This window comes from Mauremys reevesii, linkage group 25, assembly GCF_016161935.1.
Source record: "Mauremys reevesii isolate NIE-2019 linkage group 25, ASM1616193v1, whole genome shotgun sequence".
Lineage (NCBI taxonomy): Eukaryota > Metazoa > Chordata > Testudines > Geoemydidae > Mauremys > Mauremys reevesii.
The window spans coordinates 17559335-17575620 of NC_052647.1; the positions used below are offsets into that span (position 1 = coordinate 17559335).

General features: G+C 63.0%; 1 protein-coding gene across 3 annotated transcripts; it reads right to left on the minus strand.

Annotated features, from left to right (window-relative positions):
• Positions 1 to 5212: 5212 nt before the first annotated feature.
• CDK4 (cyclin dependent kinase 4) lies at positions 5213 to 15747 on the minus strand. Of its 3 annotated transcripts, XM_039514173.1 has the most exons (9): positions 15554 to 15714; positions 15110 to 15520; positions 13936 to 14169; positions 11833 to 11968; positions 11320 to 11487; positions 9664 to 9773; positions 8648 to 8698; positions 6482 to 6617; positions 5213 to 6045 (listed from the first exon to the last, which is right to left on the minus strand). In XM_039514173.1, the coding sequence occupies exons 3-9, from the start codon at positions 14151 to 14153 to the stop codon at positions 5953 to 5955; spliced, it is 912 nt and encodes a 303-aa protein (XP_039370107.1). In that variant the 5' UTR covers positions 14154 to 14169; positions 15110 to 15520; positions 15554 to 15714; the 3' UTR covers positions 5213 to 5952. The 3 variants fall into 3 exon arrangements, with proteins under 3 accessions (XP_039370107.1, XP_039370106.1, XP_039370105.1); XM_039514172.1 differs by having other exon boundaries at positions 15110 to 15747; XM_039514171.1 differs by lacking the exons at positions 15110 to 15520; positions 15554 to 15714 and adding an exon at positions 14739 to 14889.
• Between the last annotated feature and the right edge of the window lie 539 nt (positions 15748 to 16286).

Here is a 16286-nt window from a genome sequence, read left to right on the forward strand (position 1 = left end):
AACACACCATTAAAAAATCATCTTAACCTTCATTAAAAATGAGAAGGCAGAACAGGTCCAGCCTTTGAACAATCAAGTATTCACTAGCTGGCCCTGGCCCTTGGTCCCTTTCCCTTGAGCTGGTGAGAGTTTTTTAGCAGGAAAACCCCCTTTGGGTGCCAGGCTCTTAGATCAGTGTGTCTCAGCGACCGGTCCAGGGATTGGGGCCGGTCCCTGAACTCTTCCTGGCAGTTTAGGAAGGCAGCAAGCCGGTTCCCGCTATTAAATAAGGCAAGGAACACTGGACGGTATCGACGCTGGTAAGAACTGTCCCGCGGGGAAGAGAGGAGTTAGCTGAGCTGTCTGGAACTGCTGCGGCTGTTAAAGTCCGAGCCCGTTTCATCCCAGCTGGTGTTTGGGCTGGAGCTGGTGTCTGGATTCCCTAGGCCTGGCCGGGGCATCTCTCAGGATTAGACTGGTGGAGGGCTGAGAGTCCAGGAGCTAGTGGGGTGGTAGCGGTGATGGTGACACTTGCTTCAGTAGCTGATTTTTCTCCCCAGTCACTTTCTTTACAGACACCCCCGCCCCCCCAGTGGGTGGAGTGGAACGGCCCATCCCTTGCTTTGTCCATGAATCAGCCCTACTTTCCAGCACACCAATTCTGGGTTCCCTGACGCCTGGTCCCAGGCTTTACCAGGCCTGATCGCAACCCAGCCCTTGAGTTAGAGCAATGGGCCTTTGGGGCCCTGTCGCACCGTTCCCCCATTACCGTTCGTTGTCGCCAGTTACCACGACATCTTGAGAACTCGCGTTCCCTTCCTGCCGTCGAGCTGACAATTTGGGTACGTGTGTAGCCCCACTGATCACAGCAGGCCCTGCTCTCCGCCCCATCATTGACTCTGGCTGTGCCCATTATTGTCTTCTGGGGGGGGGGGACTTCTCCCCCCATCTCTGTCTGCCAGCTCCCCTCCTAGGGGGTCCCTCATCTAGCGCTTCTCCCCCACTATCCATGTAAAGCTGGTCCCCTGCCCCTATGCACCGAATGAGGGACAAAGGGGAAAACCTCTGGCTACCTGGCTGTGTGGAACAGCGTCCTCTAGTGGCCGCAGAGCAGCATTGCAGGCTGGTCAGCGTGGCCGGCAGGGCCCTGGCCCAGAGGGCACTTGCTGGCCGTGCTGTTCGTGGGGTAACCCTGGGGGCTCTGCCCACAGGAAAGTCTCTTCCGCGCCGCCTGGGACCTCCTGAGCAACAAGACCCGCAACGAGATCGAGGTGAATCTGAACTGCTGCGGGCTGCTAAACAACACCAATGACCCAGTCGCCATCAGGACGTTCCAGATGGACTACAACTTCTGCCCAGCTGTGAGTCCCAGGGTGGGGCAGCGCCTTACCCCAGCGCTTCTGCCTCTGGGCTTTCCCGGCTCCCGGCTGGTCACCTCCAGGGGAAACCAGCCTGCTTCCCAGGGGCGGCTGTGGAGGCATTCGGGCTCCAGGGCTGTAACTCGGACTCCTCCCAGCCGGGCACGAGTCTGTATGTGCTGGGGCCGGCGGAGGATCAGGCATGTCTCCGGCAGGAGAGGGAATCCCGTTCACGCCCAGCCCCCTTGCCTGCGCCATGCTCTCCTGACTGCTCTAACCGGGGGACGGTTCTGCTCCCCCGTAGCCGCACTGCCCTGCCTGCGAGGGGAGTGTCACTGGGGGGTTTTATCGTCCTCTCCAGATGTGTAAGGACAACACGACCAAGGGCCACATGCCCAGCTGTCCTAAGTGCGGGGAGAAGATGCTGAAGCATTCGGACGAGGCTCTGAAAATCCTCGGAGGAGTCGGACTCTTCTTCAGCTTCACGGAGGTAATTCCTCTGGCCGGGGCCGGAGCAGGTGGGGTGGGGTGGGATGGCGGGGACTCCAGGTCATCTCTCAGCAAAACATTTACACAGTGGCCCTCAGGAGCTCCTTGTGACTCACCGGGGGGAGCTGCAGCTTGTGACACAGGGAGCCCCCATCACACCTAATCCCCCCCTTCTCTCTCTCTGTTCTCCTAGATCCTCGGAGTCTTGCTAGCCATGCGCTACAGAAACCAGAAAGACCCCAGAGCAAATCCCAGTGCCTTCTTATAGACGGTCCACCCCCTGCCCCTTCCCCTCCCCAGCTGCTAGTACCTTAGCCCTGAGACTCCATCTCCCTCCTGCTCGGAAGGAAAGCGACGCCTGCATCTGCCCCCCTCTCCCACGACCGTGTTACCAAAGCGCTGAGCGGATGAAACGGCAGCTGCGTGGCTCCATCCTTGATATGAAGCCTTTGGCAAACGGCTGGTGGGAGTGGTGTGGGGTGGGGAGCCCCGCGAGAACGTTCTGGTGCAGCGAGGGCCCAGGCTCGGCCGTGCCAGAGCCAGGCAGCCCCGCTGGGCACGGCTAGGAGCATGAAGCTGCTAACCTGTAGTTAGGGCCCTGCTCTGACCAGTTCCCCGGCTCTGTTCTGGTGCGTAGCCAAAGGCAGAGAGGCACGTTGCCCTGCTGAGACCGGCCATGCCAGCCTGGCCAGGCGCAAACTCCAGGGCAGTATTGACCCCTGTGGAGACCCACCTGGCCACAGCTGCGCTGACCCGACAAGGAGAGGGAGGGACCTGCGCAGCTTCGAGAACGCGGAGCTGGAGCCAAACGCCAGGGCCCCGTCATCTAGGAAGTTAGTTACGTCCCTTTAAGGGGTGGGGCAGGGGGCTTTGTCTCTGGTCTGTAGTAATCCAAAAGGAGATTGTACAGCCTGTCACGGGGCTACCTGCCCTGAAGATGTTCATGTGACCGGGGGGGGAGTGTCTAACAGGTGCTAGGGCATAGCAGGAAATTTGGCATTTTTATCCTTAGAATAAGTGGAATCTTAAGAGCCAGGCTGTAGCCTTTCAGCAGGTGGCACCTGGGCAGCTGCTCCTGCTTCCTCTTGCCCCACCTAAGGGCTTTGCAGGGACATTTCAGAGCCTTGGACCAGCTCCTCAGCCCCCTGCAGAAGAACCTTTCAAAGCCTCTGACCTCTATGTCCATGGCTGACCCCCAGCTGTCTGCCCCTAACCTCCCATGGGGCCGCCTTCCTGGAACGGCGAGAGCCTCAGCCGACCTGGGGGTCCCATCCTCCTCCGCTGGAGCTTGCTTCTGCGCTGTCATAAAGGGATCGGCCTGCTGCAGAGGGGCCACCCCCCGGATTCCTTGCCCAGGTGATCTCTGCAGGGCAGTTCCCTGCCTGTTGCAGGGCCGGCTGGGATCTCTGCCAGCCCCCAGCTGTGGCATCTTTGGGTTTTGCTGCACCCCCGGCCTGAGGCCTTAGCCCAACAGCCAGACGCAGCCTGACTGATGCCTTACTTAGAGCGCAGTGTTACACCTCCCCGCAGCAGGTGAGTTCGGCTTGAGACTGATTGGGAGGGCCGGGCTGGTCCCACTGCATTCCCACGCACAAGTCCTGTGCTCTGCAGTGGGGCTAAGCTGATTAGCATGTGGGGCTGGGAATAGAGCCAGGGCCAATGGATTCTCCCCCCTCCCCCCCAGTACAGGGACAGACAGTGCTAGCTTCTCGCCTTCACCCGAGTTTGCACTGAGTGTCTCCGCCAGCGGCCGTAGCCGCCAGCTCCGGTGGCACAGAACAGCCCCCGCTGCAGGCCGGAGCTCCCTGGCAAGACAGCGCTGGCCCAGCCACCGCTTGGCTGGATTCAGGCGGGCAGTAGGGTGGGGCTGGAGGCTCCCCAAAAGATGCTGGCTGCTTCCCCTCCCCTCGCATGCAGTAGAGGGCCCAGGCAGAGCTGGATAACCCCCCCTCTCCTGGAGAAGCACCATCCTTAACCAACACTGGATAGTTTTGATTCTTCTTCCCGCCCTGCCTGAGAGTCCCCTCACCTCTGTGATTAGTGTGGTTAGGGCCCAGAGGGGCTGCATGCTATTTATTTATAAGTCTAGCTGGAAACTCTAGGTATGTTGTAGGAGTAGAAGGTGTTTTCCCGCAGTGCAACAGAGCCCTCCCTGCACCAGGCTCGGGGCAAGGAGACTGGGGCCTTCTGCAGAACCAGCACAAGCGCCTGATCCTCCAGCCACGCTTCGTTAAAGGGCCCTCTCCCCAAACCCTGCGGGCTGTGCCCACCGGAGCCAGCAAGGGGGGGACCGGGCAGCAGCACAATTAACCCTTGTAGGGAACTCCGTGAGCGTGCCCACGCCTCAGTGTTAAACGCACACCAGGTGCAGGCTGCCATTAGCAGGCACCTGGGCGCAGCCCGACAGAGTGGGGAGCCCAGGCGCTGAAGGGGTCGATTTCCTCTCCGCCGCCCGCTTGGATCAGTTGCCAGCTGAGCCAGCCTTGCAGCGTGGAGTTCAAGGCTTTGCTCCCTGGGGAAGTCACCGGCCCCAGCTGGTATGTAAACAGAGCCGCAGGGCAAAGTCCTGCACATGGGCCCTCGGGGGACTCCCCCCAAGCAGTGATACTTTAGCTGGGCTGGCTGGGACGGAGGCGGCTTTCCCAGCAGCGCTTGTGGGGGCGGGCAGAACTCGGCTGGGGCGCTAGCAAAGCAGAGACTTGTGTTTAAAGAGAGGGGCAGCAGGACGTCAGCCTCTCCCCCTGCCTGCTCGGCCTCCGTCCTGGCTCCCCGGCCGGGGGATCCGTGCTGGACCCGTGTTATCAGCGTCCATTGGAGTGGCTGGAATCTGCACAGCTCATTCAGTGTTGTGTGTATCTGTTACTTTATCGATTATTCAAATAAACACCTTTCAGTGACCCTCCGGCGCTGCAGTATCACTGGGGGGTGGACACTCCTCCTCCCTCCCCCTCCCCGTGGAGTAAAGGTGCAGCGCCCCCCAGAGGCAGGGGTGAAACCCCCAGCTGGCAGAAGGCATGACCCCTTCCCCCTTGGGGGGGATGCCAGGTGAGAACACGTACACAGCTCTCAGGGTCCTGTCTCTGGCCCCCTGCTGCAACCTGGATAGACGCTCTGGGAACAGGGGGCGTGGTTCTGTCCACTGCCGCAGAGGAAGGGGTGTCCGTTTCCTGGGGTCGACAACCCACCCCGGATCTCGGCCCCAAGGGCGAACAAGCCAGTCAAGAGCAATATGGGGCGATGCCCAGCTGCCTCCACTCCAGCGACCCCGTAACCTACCAGTGGGGCAGCAGTGATCAGAGGAAGGGGACCTCTGACCCCCACATGACGAGGGGTGCGGTCCTGGCTTCTCAGCCGCATCAGTCAAAGCCAAGACACTTTCAGGCAAGCCAAGTGACAAAGCAGGCTGGGGTGGGGCCGCATGCCCATCCCCCTGCCTTCCCTTTATTGGACTCTTACCATGTTTAGAGCCGATTTAAAAAAAAAAAGTGTCTGAGAAAAATCATTATAAATATAAACTGTCGATCTCCGGCCCCGGGGGAGCACCCGCCCCCCGGGATTCCCCAATCCACCCTCAGGGAAGCAACTCCCACCTGTACACCAAGAATCCGGCAGTTCGCCCTGGTAGTAGAAAAACCGCGCGTGAATATTTCTTGTAAAAAAAAACCCCACCTGTCCCGAGTGTGGGGAGGGGGAGGGGCCTGTCGTGCTGCTCTCAGCCCCTCGCTGGGGGGTGGGAAGAGCTGAGACCAGTGGCAGGAGGCTGGAATGCGATAAGGCAGCAACAGTTATCTTGTAAACGGTTACAAAAGGCTACTCAAAGTGTCCGTGAGAACGCGGGTGAGGCCCCGCCAGGCCCCCTCCCAACACAAACTGACCTTCAACAGAGCTAGGCCTGCTCGGGGCCAGGCGCCCATGGGGGGGACGGGGGGGGACGGGGGGACGCCACCGGAATCCCAGCGTCCCCGGGGAGGAGGCGTCTCGCTCCCTGCTCGAGTCCGTCTCCATGTGCGTGGGGCAGGTGCAGGGGACTGAACGCGAGGAGGGGCCGTGGCTGCGGGTGCAGAACTGGCGCTATCCCTAGTCCTCCGTTGGGTCCCCGTGGAGGGGAGAGGGGGGCGCTGGGGCGTTACCCCTCCACCGGGCTCTTGTCCTGGAGGTAAAGGTGACGCAGTGCGTTGAAGGCCGAGATCCGCTGGTAGGGGTTAAAGGTCAGCATCTCCTAGGGAGGAGAGGAGAAAGGGTTAAATGGGACGGACCCCCACCCTACTGGGTGTTCAAAGAGCGACGGGCGAATTAACAGGACCCTGTGTCCTGTCCCCCCTCCCCGACCCACAGCCCCCCGCTCTCCCAACCCCAGGCTCCCCACCACACAGCTCTGCTGGTGCTCCTCAATCCCGACACGCAGCCCCCTGCTCTCCCAGCACGGCACGCTCCCCCCCGCTCTGCCGATGCTCCTGGGCGTGTCATTCCCAGAGCCAGCCGGCCCCACGGGCTGGTTTCGCAGTGGGAACAAACACGGACCAGGCCCTTGTCTCTCCAAGCAGCATCAGCAGCTCCAGGGGCTCGGACGCGAAGCCCAGAGGGTCCCTCCCCAATTCTCCTTCTCAGGCTGAATTATTGCTGCTCCCATGTCGTCTCCCCCCGCTCCGACCTACCAAGAGAAGCTGTGCCCCCAGCTTCTCCATCTCCGGCACAAACATCTCCACGGGCTGCGGGGAGCGTGCCGTGAAGGCGCAGTGCGGCAGGGCCACGTCCAGGGGCCAGTCGTCCTCTGCCGGGAGCCCGATCATGCTGCGGGGGAGGGAAGAGAATGACTGGGACGGGGCAGCAGGGAGGGGGCGGGTTTTGCACAGCAACTGGCACCCAGGCAGGGGGTGGGACATGGGCACTGCCAGCCCAGAGCAGAGGTCCACACAGCCCACTGTCCCATCCAACCAAGGGCAGGATGAAGGCGGAAGGTGCGAGGAACCCTGCCCAGGATGCGAGGGAACAGCCTGCCCTGCTAACTCCAGCCAGCGTTTTCCCTCTGCCCTGAGGCTAAAGGACTCTGATCCCTTGTTTAAAAACAAGCTATTTCTCTCTCTCTCTCTCGTTACCCATGGGGGGGCGGGTCGGATTCTCTTCTGAACCCTGCCAAGCTCTCAGCCTCGTGAGCTCTTGTGGCAGGGAGTTCCCCAGGCTAACGCGGCATGGGATTCCAAGGATACCGGCTTTCCGTTTCCTTGATAAGCCCTTTGTGAGCCGAGCCCAGGCTCCCTGACCCACTGGCGACTCGCTGTCCCATCTCCCGCCCCGTACACAGCCCAAGCCTCTTCAGCCAAGAGCCCCTCCCGGCCCAGTTCCAAATCCCTCACCCACGAGTCCCAGCAGGATCTCCCCCACCCTGGCTCTCTGCCCCTCCAGCCTTGTGTGACGAACTGGGACTGCTCTTAATGTTTCCTCTGAACAGTGTAGGGGTGCCTCAGTTTCCCCTCTGCATTTCTTAAGTCTCTAGGTGGTGGGCTAAGGGGGTGTCATTGTTGCAGAGCAAAGGGCCAGTGCACATAAATGGCGACGCTGTCTCCTGGCAACTGATGGCCGGGGCCCTTCCCCCTGCAAGGGGGTAGCTACAGGTGTGGGAGAACAAAGGAATCAGGTGACCTCCTGGCCTGGGAAAGGAACAAAGCAGAGGAGGAGGGGCTGGAGAGTCAGTTTGGAGCTAGCTGGGGACGAGGAGTGAAGTGCAGACATGGGGGGTCTGGCTCACTGCCCCCCAGGATGGACCCGGCCGAGGGGTCCTGTTCTCTGTACCTACAAGCTCTGTTTTAGCTCATGTTCCTGTCATCTAATGAACCTCTGTGTTACTGGCTGGCTGAGAGTCACGTCTGACTGCGCAGTGGGGGTGCAGGACCCCCTGGCTGCCCCAGGACCCCGCCGGGACGGACTCGCTGGGGGAAGCGCACGGAGGGGCAGAGGATGCTGAATGCTCCAAGGTCAGACCCAGGAGGTGAAGCCTTGTGAGCTTCTTGCCCTGGAGCCAGTCTGCTCCCAGAGAGGAGACTTCCCCAGAGTCCTGGCTGGCTTCGTAGGGAGCAGCTCCAGAGCATCGCCCGGGGACTCCCTGACATCTTGTCTCTGCTAGGAATAAAGGGGCCTCTTTAATCCCCACTAAGGTAACCCATGTTCACCAGACTGTTCCCTTACAGCAGCCACTCTCGGGGGCAAGGGCCGTCTCTGTTCTGTCTGCGCAGCGCCGTGCACCCAGGGGTCCCGGTCTGCGACTGGTGCTCCTAAACGCTACTGTCCCCTCGGCCCCAGGGTTGAAATGCACCTTCCCTCCTCTAGCACAGAGCTGCCCGCGCCGCTGGGCCCCGGGCCGCTTGCACGAGGCGGCTCCCTGGACATTCTGCTCCATGCGGCAAAAAAACCCCTCGGCCGGTCGCCTCCTGCCTTGGCCACCCGGGGAGGGAAGGGGGCTGTGAGAGGAGGTCACTAAGCAGCACAAGGCTGGACCCGGCTTGGTCTGGGAGCACAGCAGGGTGGGTGGGTTACTGAGTGTCCCAGAGAGTTGTTAACAGGGTAAAGGAGACGACAAGCTCCCAGCAGCCCCCCCCGCCCCACAAACTCTTGTGTTTCTACCTCCAGCAGCAGCGCTACCCCCAGGCACGCTGCCCCGCCCTGTCCCATCAATCGGCAGCTCTCAACCAGGGCTGGGTCCCCCAGCCCCACCCTGGCTCGGCCCTTAGTGCCTCACCCCCCTCCCCTTGCTGAGATCCCAGGGGGCCACCCCCGCCCCCATCCAGCCCTCTCCCGCAAGACACTAGGGAAGCTTCGGAACTTACTCAAAGATCTTGCCCAGCTGGTCGGCTTCTGAGTTGCCGCAGAAGAGGGGCCTGCAGGGGAAAGAGGGGCTGGCTGCTGAGCTGAGCGTGGGGCATGCTCCCCACCGTTAGCCCCCTTTGGGGCAGGACCCATATCAGAACCAGAGCCGGGATCTGCTCAGCTGCTCCGTCCCCACCCAGAGGTGGCTGCATGGGCACAGACTCCCACCCACGTCACCCTCCCGCCCGCTCAGAGGCTGAACAATGGCGGGAGGGCTTGGAGGGGCCAGTAACCGGCCAGGGCCCAACTCCCCCTCCCCCAGCTAGCCATGACCTGCCCAGAAGGGGCCCGCTGGGCACCAGGGCGTCAGCCTCATTATCACACATCCCCCCATCCCTGGAGAGGCCCAGAGCTGAGCCCACAAGGCCGGGAGGGGAGATCTGGCAGCACAGGGCCCCTCCCCGTCTATCAGCACAGAGCCCAGCCGATAAGCCTGGAGGGGGGGGCAGTTCTTGGCTCAGCCCTAATCAATTGTCTCCCAGCTGGGCTTGCTAAGCTACGGCAAGGGGCTGGGGGAGAGAGGGGAGGCAGAGACCAGCAGGTGGGCTCCCCACCATGGGCTGCCGCCAGCCGCAGGCCAGAGCCAAGCCAGCCGTGCCCGTCCTAGTCCCCAGCCGGGCCATGTTACCGCAAGGCAGCGTGACCGACTGGTCGGAGCAGGGGCCTGGGAGTCGGGGTTCCTGGCCCCGTGAGATGCTGGGCAAGACGCCTCCCGCCCAGAGAAGGGATCTGGCAAGACCAACCCCCTGGCATCAAGCACTTTGGGGTCCTGAGTTAAGTGGTGCTGGGGAGATGCCACCCTGGGGGGTTGTGGGTGGGGTTCAAGGTTATACATGGACATGCAGCCAGGCCTACCCGCACCACACACAGCCACGCCCTCACCCGCCCGTGCCCACGCCACCCAGTGCCCGCCCGGTGCCTGCAGGCACCCCAGCCCTGCTCAGCACCCGCCAAGCTCCTCCCCACGCACACTCACTTTCGCCGGAACATCTCGGCAAAGATGCAGCCGACGCTCCACATGTCCACGGGGGTGGCATAGGTCGACTGGAGCAGCACTTCCGGGGCGCGGTACCACAAGGTAACCACCTGCACGGGCACAGTCACGTTGGGGGGGGAGGCGCGACAACCCCAAAGGGGCCCCCACAGTTAGGCAGCCCCCCAAGGCCACACGTCCTGATGCTTCCCAGAAACAGACTGTGTCCCCATCCCTGGGTAGAGGCCTGCTGGGGTTTAGGGCTCCCCTCCCGCAAGCAGCTTATGAGTCCCCCATCTCCTGGAGGGAGAGTCTCTCCAGGGCTGGTTGGAAGCTCAGAGCTCCGGATCCCTGCTGGGCAGGAAATGCCTTTAGGCTGAGTGTCCCCACCCGCCAGTCCCACTTCCTGCTTATGGCACAATATTTACCCTACAGATTCCACGCACCCCACTGGCTGAGGGGAAGCAGCATGGGGGCTGCCAGAGACTGCAGCTTCCCTCCTTCTGCCCCCCAGCACAGGGACCCGCCACACTGGAGCTCGTCTCCGTGGAGACGTGACGGGGTAACCCCCGACAGCAGCACCCCAGCAACAGACCCAGCCTGCCCAGGCAGGGCTGCCCCAGGCCCTGCCCCCAGGCGCCCCAAGAGCGGGAAGTTAGCAGCTTGGAGAACCCCCAGATCTCTCAGCCCTCAAGCAGGGCAGGGGCCCTCAGACTAGGGCCTGAATCTCCAGCCCCCAGAGAAGGAAGAGCTGCTGAGTCAGGCCCCCTTGCTTCTCACACAGCCGTGAGCTCCAGCTATACCGTGCCCCCCGCCCCGGGTTCTTGGACCCCCAGCCCAACAAGGGCCCTGGGAGCCCAGCCCAGTGATGGCTGAGTGCGCCCAAGCCGCTGCCAGGTTCCCAGCACACCCCGCTCCCAGCAGCATCGGCGGCAGGGGGACCACTCGGCACGGCTGGGGTCTCCCCGGGATCCCCCCTAGGGTGACCGAGGTCCCGATTCTATAGGGACAGTCCCGATTTTTGCGTCTTTTTCTTATATCAGCTCCTATTACCCCCACCCCCATCCCGATTTTTCACATTTGCTGTCTGGTCCCCCTAATCCCTGTAGAAGCTGAGTGATGATTCCACTGATGGGGGTAACTGGGAAGCACTTGTGTCTGGGCGGCTCCGAACCCTGGAGAAATCCTCCCTTTGCAGCAGAGACGGCACCCAGCGGGCTGCTGCCCCAGCTGCTCGGAGCACCGCGTGGGCTCAGACAGCGAGAGCAGGCCAGGCCAGGCCGGCCCGGGGAAGGAGCCCGTTGCCCAGCACAGGATCTCCGGCTCGGGGCCGGGCCGGCGCCGCTGTGGGAAGATGCCCGCAGCAGAGGATGAGGCAGCAGGCAGTCACCCTCCAGTGACTCAGGCTCACGCGGCTCCCAACCTGCCATCCCCACCCACAGCAGCGGCTCTCCCCTCCCCACAGCGGCAGGAGCCTCAGCACCAAGGGCAGAGGATTCCAGGAGGGAGCCAGGCATCTGCATCACAGGCACAAGTGCGGGACGGCAGGGGGCCTGGGGACCAGGAGGGGAGGCGGCACCTCAGCATTTCCAAGCTGGGCTCCATGAACCAAAAGCTGCTCCTGTCCACCCCCTCCACACGCACAGGCCGAGGGCTCACCACAGGGGTCAGGGCCATCTGGCAGCTGTAGATCCGGGCCAGGCCGAAGTCCGCCAGCTTCACCTGCCCACTGCTAGTCACCAGGATGTTCTCCGGCTTCAGGTCGCGGTGCACGATGCAATTCGAGTGCAGGAAGTCCAGGCCGCTCAGGAACTGGCGCATCAGGTCCTGGCCGAGCAGGGGGAGAGCGCAGGGTCAGATTCCCCGCCTGCCCCAGCAGCACAGGTGGGGCGGGGGCCAGGGATCCAGGACAGGAAGGACCCTCCTGGGGCATCGAGTCCAGCTCTGGAGCCGGTCAGGTCATCCGATCCGCTGTCTTTTGGCTTCACTAGCTCGTCCCTCCCCTGGGCTTCCCCCGGCTGTACTGATGGAGAGCAATCCGATGGCTGAACCAGCCCAGCTCCTGCAGCCACCTCTGGGCAAGCAGCTCTCCCCTCCCCGATCACCCTGGGTGCCACGGGGCGGGAGCATCCCCGAAGGTCCCTACAGCCGAGGGCTCGGTTCCCCTCGTACCTTTATCTTCTCCACTGGCAAGCCAGGGGCCGGCGCCTTGTCCAGATACGTCTTCAGGTCCTGATCCACGTGCTCGAACACCAGGGTCACCTTGGTCTCGCGCTCCGTGCGGGTGGTGGCGCAGACGTCCATCAACCTGCGGGGAGGCGGAGAAGGGAGCTTGGCGGGGGCTGGGGATCCGAGTGCGGGAGGGAGGGGCCAGGCAGGGGTCTGACTGACACATGCTCTGCTGGAAGGGGGGCTCCCGCTCGCAGCTGCAGGAACTCAACAATCCAGCTCAACACAGCACGAAGGACCAGGGCTGTCTGGGCCCAAGGCGGGACAGATGGGGGCCAGGGACCCCCCCAGACCCATCTAGAGGGATGGAACACAGCTCTGCCAATGCCCCTCAGTCCTGACCTGCAGCTCCCTGCTATCCCAGCCCCCCCGCTCTGCCAATGTCCCTCAGTCCCAACCTTCAGCCCCCTCTCCTGCTCCCCATGCTTCATATCACATGGTAATTTGGGGACACGCTTCCTGAACCCCTGTTCTGAGCATGCCCCTGAGCTCACAGCATCAAACCCCACCCCCATAACAGAGCTCCAGCCAGTACTGGGCTGATTTGATTCCCCAGCTGCAGATCCTGCCGCCAGATATCCCAAGGCAGGGCTGGAGACTCTTATCTGGCTAATTCAATCAGCAATTCCTGGGGCCCCACTGCTTCCTCCCTGCTTCCTGGAAGCTAATCAGTGCAGGACAGGGAGCTCCTTCCCCCACTGCACCGCCTCACTGCCCTCGGGCTCACAGAGGCAGGCAAGGGGCTGGGCACTGCCTGGGAAATGGCTGTGAAGCTGGCAGAGGGAAGAGACAGGCGGGCCGGGCTCACATGTAGACAGAATGCGACTCAAAGGGATGGAGCCAGCAGAACTGGCCCCTGCAAACTCCTCTGACAGGGGGAGCAGTAGAGCCGAAGGCAGCAGCGTCCCCAACCCCCACCCCCGGAGATCACTTGGGGGCAGCGTGCCAGGGCCTGGCCCTTCGCAGTGGGGTCAGGACAGCTCCACTAACCCCTCTCACCATAGGAGGCCACCAGGGAGCTAAACGCTTAAAAAGCTACGGTCCCTGAGATGTGGCTGCCCTCAATCCCCAACGCCCCCCGCCGCTTCCCCCTGCCTCCCGGCACCCACCCCCCTCCCCAATGGCTTGCCACTCGTCCCACCAGCCCTGCCCCCGGCCTCTCCCGCCAAGGCCCTGCTACAGAAGCTGGATTTTTAGAAGCTCCCGAAAACGTCTCAATTTACCCCCTGAGCGTCTCGTCCAGCCGGGAGAGGGGCAGGACGGGGACCCCACCCATCAGGGACCTCCTTCCCTGGAGCTCTCCTGCCGTCACCCCAGTGTTTCTGTAAAGCCAGCAGTGCCCCAGGCTGGGGTGGGCCGGACCCCCAGCGGAGCGGAACCGGCTGGCAGAAAAACCCTAACGCACCAGGCCTATAAACACCTGGGGGCCAAGGCCGGGCAGCTCTCGAGCCTCCTCCCCCACCCCCAGCGCAGGCGGGCCCCTCGGCAGGGAGGACGGACATCCTCTGCCAGGGGAAAGCCGCCCGGCTGCCAGCTGAGCCATCCCGCGGCCCAGCCCCGGCGCCGGCGTTTCAGGACTCGCAGGAAGGAGGCAGCTCCCAGGCTGCCGCGGCTCAATTCCTAGAACCGGCCGCACGTTTCCCAGAGCTGGAAAACCGAGCGCAAAGCGGCCTGGGGCTGCTTCCAGCTCCCAGGGATTAGCTCATACAGGAAGAGAGGCCCCAGAGAGCAGGGCAGGGTTCTGTCCCCTGCACGGCCACTCCAACCTCCCAAGCAGGCCTAGCCGCGTGCCTCCTACACAGACCCCCGATTGGGGACCCCTCCCCACTTCTTGTCTCCCACCACACCCCCGAGCCATGGGATACTGATTCCCCTTCTTGCACAGCCCAGGGCCTTTATCCCAGAGAACCGAACTCCCTCCAATGCAAACCAAGCGCCCGCCAGCCCCCCGCCCCACACGTGACTGGGCACCACGTGCAAGTCCTCCCCCGGTCTCGGCTTCCCCCCAGCCCTCCCCGGTCTGTACAGCCGCCCCCCGCGCCTCACCGCACGATGTTGGGGTGGTCGAAATGCTCCAGCCGCTTGAGCAGCGCCACCTCGCGCACGGTGGAGAGCGGCAGCCCGTTCTCGTTGGTCTGGACGCGCACGTTCTTGAGGGCCACAAACTTGCCGCTCTGCAGGTCCCGGGCCTTGTAGACGGTGCCGTAGGCGCCGACGCCGATCTCCGCCACCGGCTCGTACTGCGCCCGCATCTCCTTGGCCATCCTGGCTCCACGCCGGCTAGGAGGGAAGGGGGACGGCAGGTTAGGCAGAGACTCCGGGCAGAGGGGATTACGAACTGTTAGCAACCCCGCCTGCTCCCTCTTGCACCCCCACTGCCCAGCCCACTCACTCAGATACCCCGTCTGCTCCCCCCGCCCAGCTCAATCCCATGCTCTCGGATCCCATGGGGCCGCCCCCCCGCCCAAGATAGAGGTGTCACCTTCCACCCCAGCCCACCCCCGAAACACACAATATGGGGCTCCTGCAGCAGAGCCAGGGCGACCCCACAACTGCCCAGCGCCCGGGAGCCTGAGCGACCCCAGAAAGGCTGCCCCACCACCTCAATAACCCTACCACAGACTCCCCCCCCCAACACACACACAGCCAGACATTACAGCTGTCCCATGCCACCCTAAAACTGCACCGACACCCCGCCATACCCACAGCCACCCTACAACAGCAGCGACCTGGGCCCCAGATCCCTTGCGCAGCCCTACAAGGGCACCCACGTGGGGGGAAGGAGGAGGAAGCACGCGACGCGAGGGGCCCAGCCCCCACCAGCGACCCTACAATAACAGACACCCCACCTGGCCATTTCAGCGCAGAAACCCTGCTCCGGCCCCGCTGGGCAGAGGGAGGCTCCGGTCCGGTCGCTGGGGAGGCTCCGGGCAAAGGGCTCGTCCCACCCCGGTCCCACCCCACCGGCCCCGGCCAGCCCTGCCCCCACCGGCCCGCACCATGTGCTGTGGGGGAGGGGACGGGGCTGAACTGCCCCTCCCCTGGGAATCCCCATGGGGACCAGCAACTCCGCCCCCCCCGGCAGGGGCTAACTGGGGGGGGGCAGTGCGGGGGGGGCTTAATTCCCTGGCGGGGGGGGGCGGGGGGATCTGTAGGGGCCGCGGGGGGGGTCTGTAGGGAGGCGGGGCCCGGGAGGGGGAGGTCGGGGGCGCGGACTCCCCCCGAGGTGGCAGCGCAGCGGTCGGGGCCGGGGGCCGCGGGTGTCGGCGGCGGGGCCCGGGCGGGGGCGGGGCCGGAGGACCGGAACCAGCGAGACGGGCCGGCTGGAAGGTCGATGGAGCAGCCCCCTCCCCCCACTCGCCCGGACGCCTGGGTGCCTTGGCGGGAGTCTGGACGCCTGGGTTCCTTGGTTCCGTGGGCGGAGCCCGGACGCCTGGGTTCCGTAGGGCGTGGGGAGCCCGGACTCCTGGGTTCCTTGGTTCCGTGGGGAGCCCGGACTCCTGGGTTCCTTGGTTCTCTGGGAGGAGCCTGGACTCCTTGATTCCGTGGGGTGTGGAGATCCCGGACTCCTGGGTTCCTTGGTTCCGTGGGCGGAGCCCTGAGTTCTGTGGGGTGTGGAGAGCCCGGACGCCTGGGTTCTGTGGGGTGTGGAGAGCCCGGACGCCTGGGTTCTGTGGGAGGAGCCCAGACTCCTGGGTTCTGTGGGGTGTGGCGAGCCTGGACTCCTGGGTTCTGGGCAGGTTTCGAGGGCCCCTGTCTCCGAGGAGGGGCAGAGTGGGCCAAGGCCGAGCTCCCCTCCCCCTGGCAAAGGCCCTGCTCCCTTTCTGAGGTGGGATAACAGCTCTACTACTGCTGCCAACCCCCCCCCCCCCCTACAACAGCAGCGACCTGGGCCCCAGACCCCTTGCGCAGCCCTATAAGGGCACCCACGTGGGGGGAGGAAGCACATGACGCGGGACCAGATGGCATTCACCCAAGAGTTCTGAAAGAACTCAAATGTGAAATTGCGGAACTATTAACTAAGGTTTGTAACCTGTCCTTTAAATCGGCTTCGGTACCCAATGACTGGAAGTTAGCTAATGTAACGCCAATATTTAAAAAGGGCTCTAGGGGTGATCCCGGCAATTACAGACCGGTAAGTCTAATGTCGGTACCGGGCAAATTAGTTGAAACAATAGTTAAGAATAAAATTGTCAGACACATAGAAAAACATAAACTCTTGAGCAATAGTCAACATGGTTTCTGTAAAGGGAAATCGTGTCTTACTAATCTATTAGAGTTCTTTGAAGGGGTCAACAAACATGTGGACAAGGGGGATCTGGTGGACATAGTGTACTTTGATTTCCAGAAAGCCTTTGACAAGGTCCCTCACCAAAGGCTCTTACGTAAATTAAGCT

Bases quoted from the DNA above. Each gene is read 5' to 3' on its own strand.
- CDK4 (XM_039514171.1), bottom strand. The intron at 8,699-9,663 runs GTGAGTGTGCGT...TTTCCCCTGCAG, and splicing joins GCCGAGATGTTCCGGCGAAA to GCCCCTCTTCTGCGGCAACT. The intron at 6,046-6,481 runs GTAGGTCGGAGC...TCTCCTCCCTAG, and splicing joins TGGGGGCACAGCTTCTCTTG to GAGATGCTGACCTTTAACCC.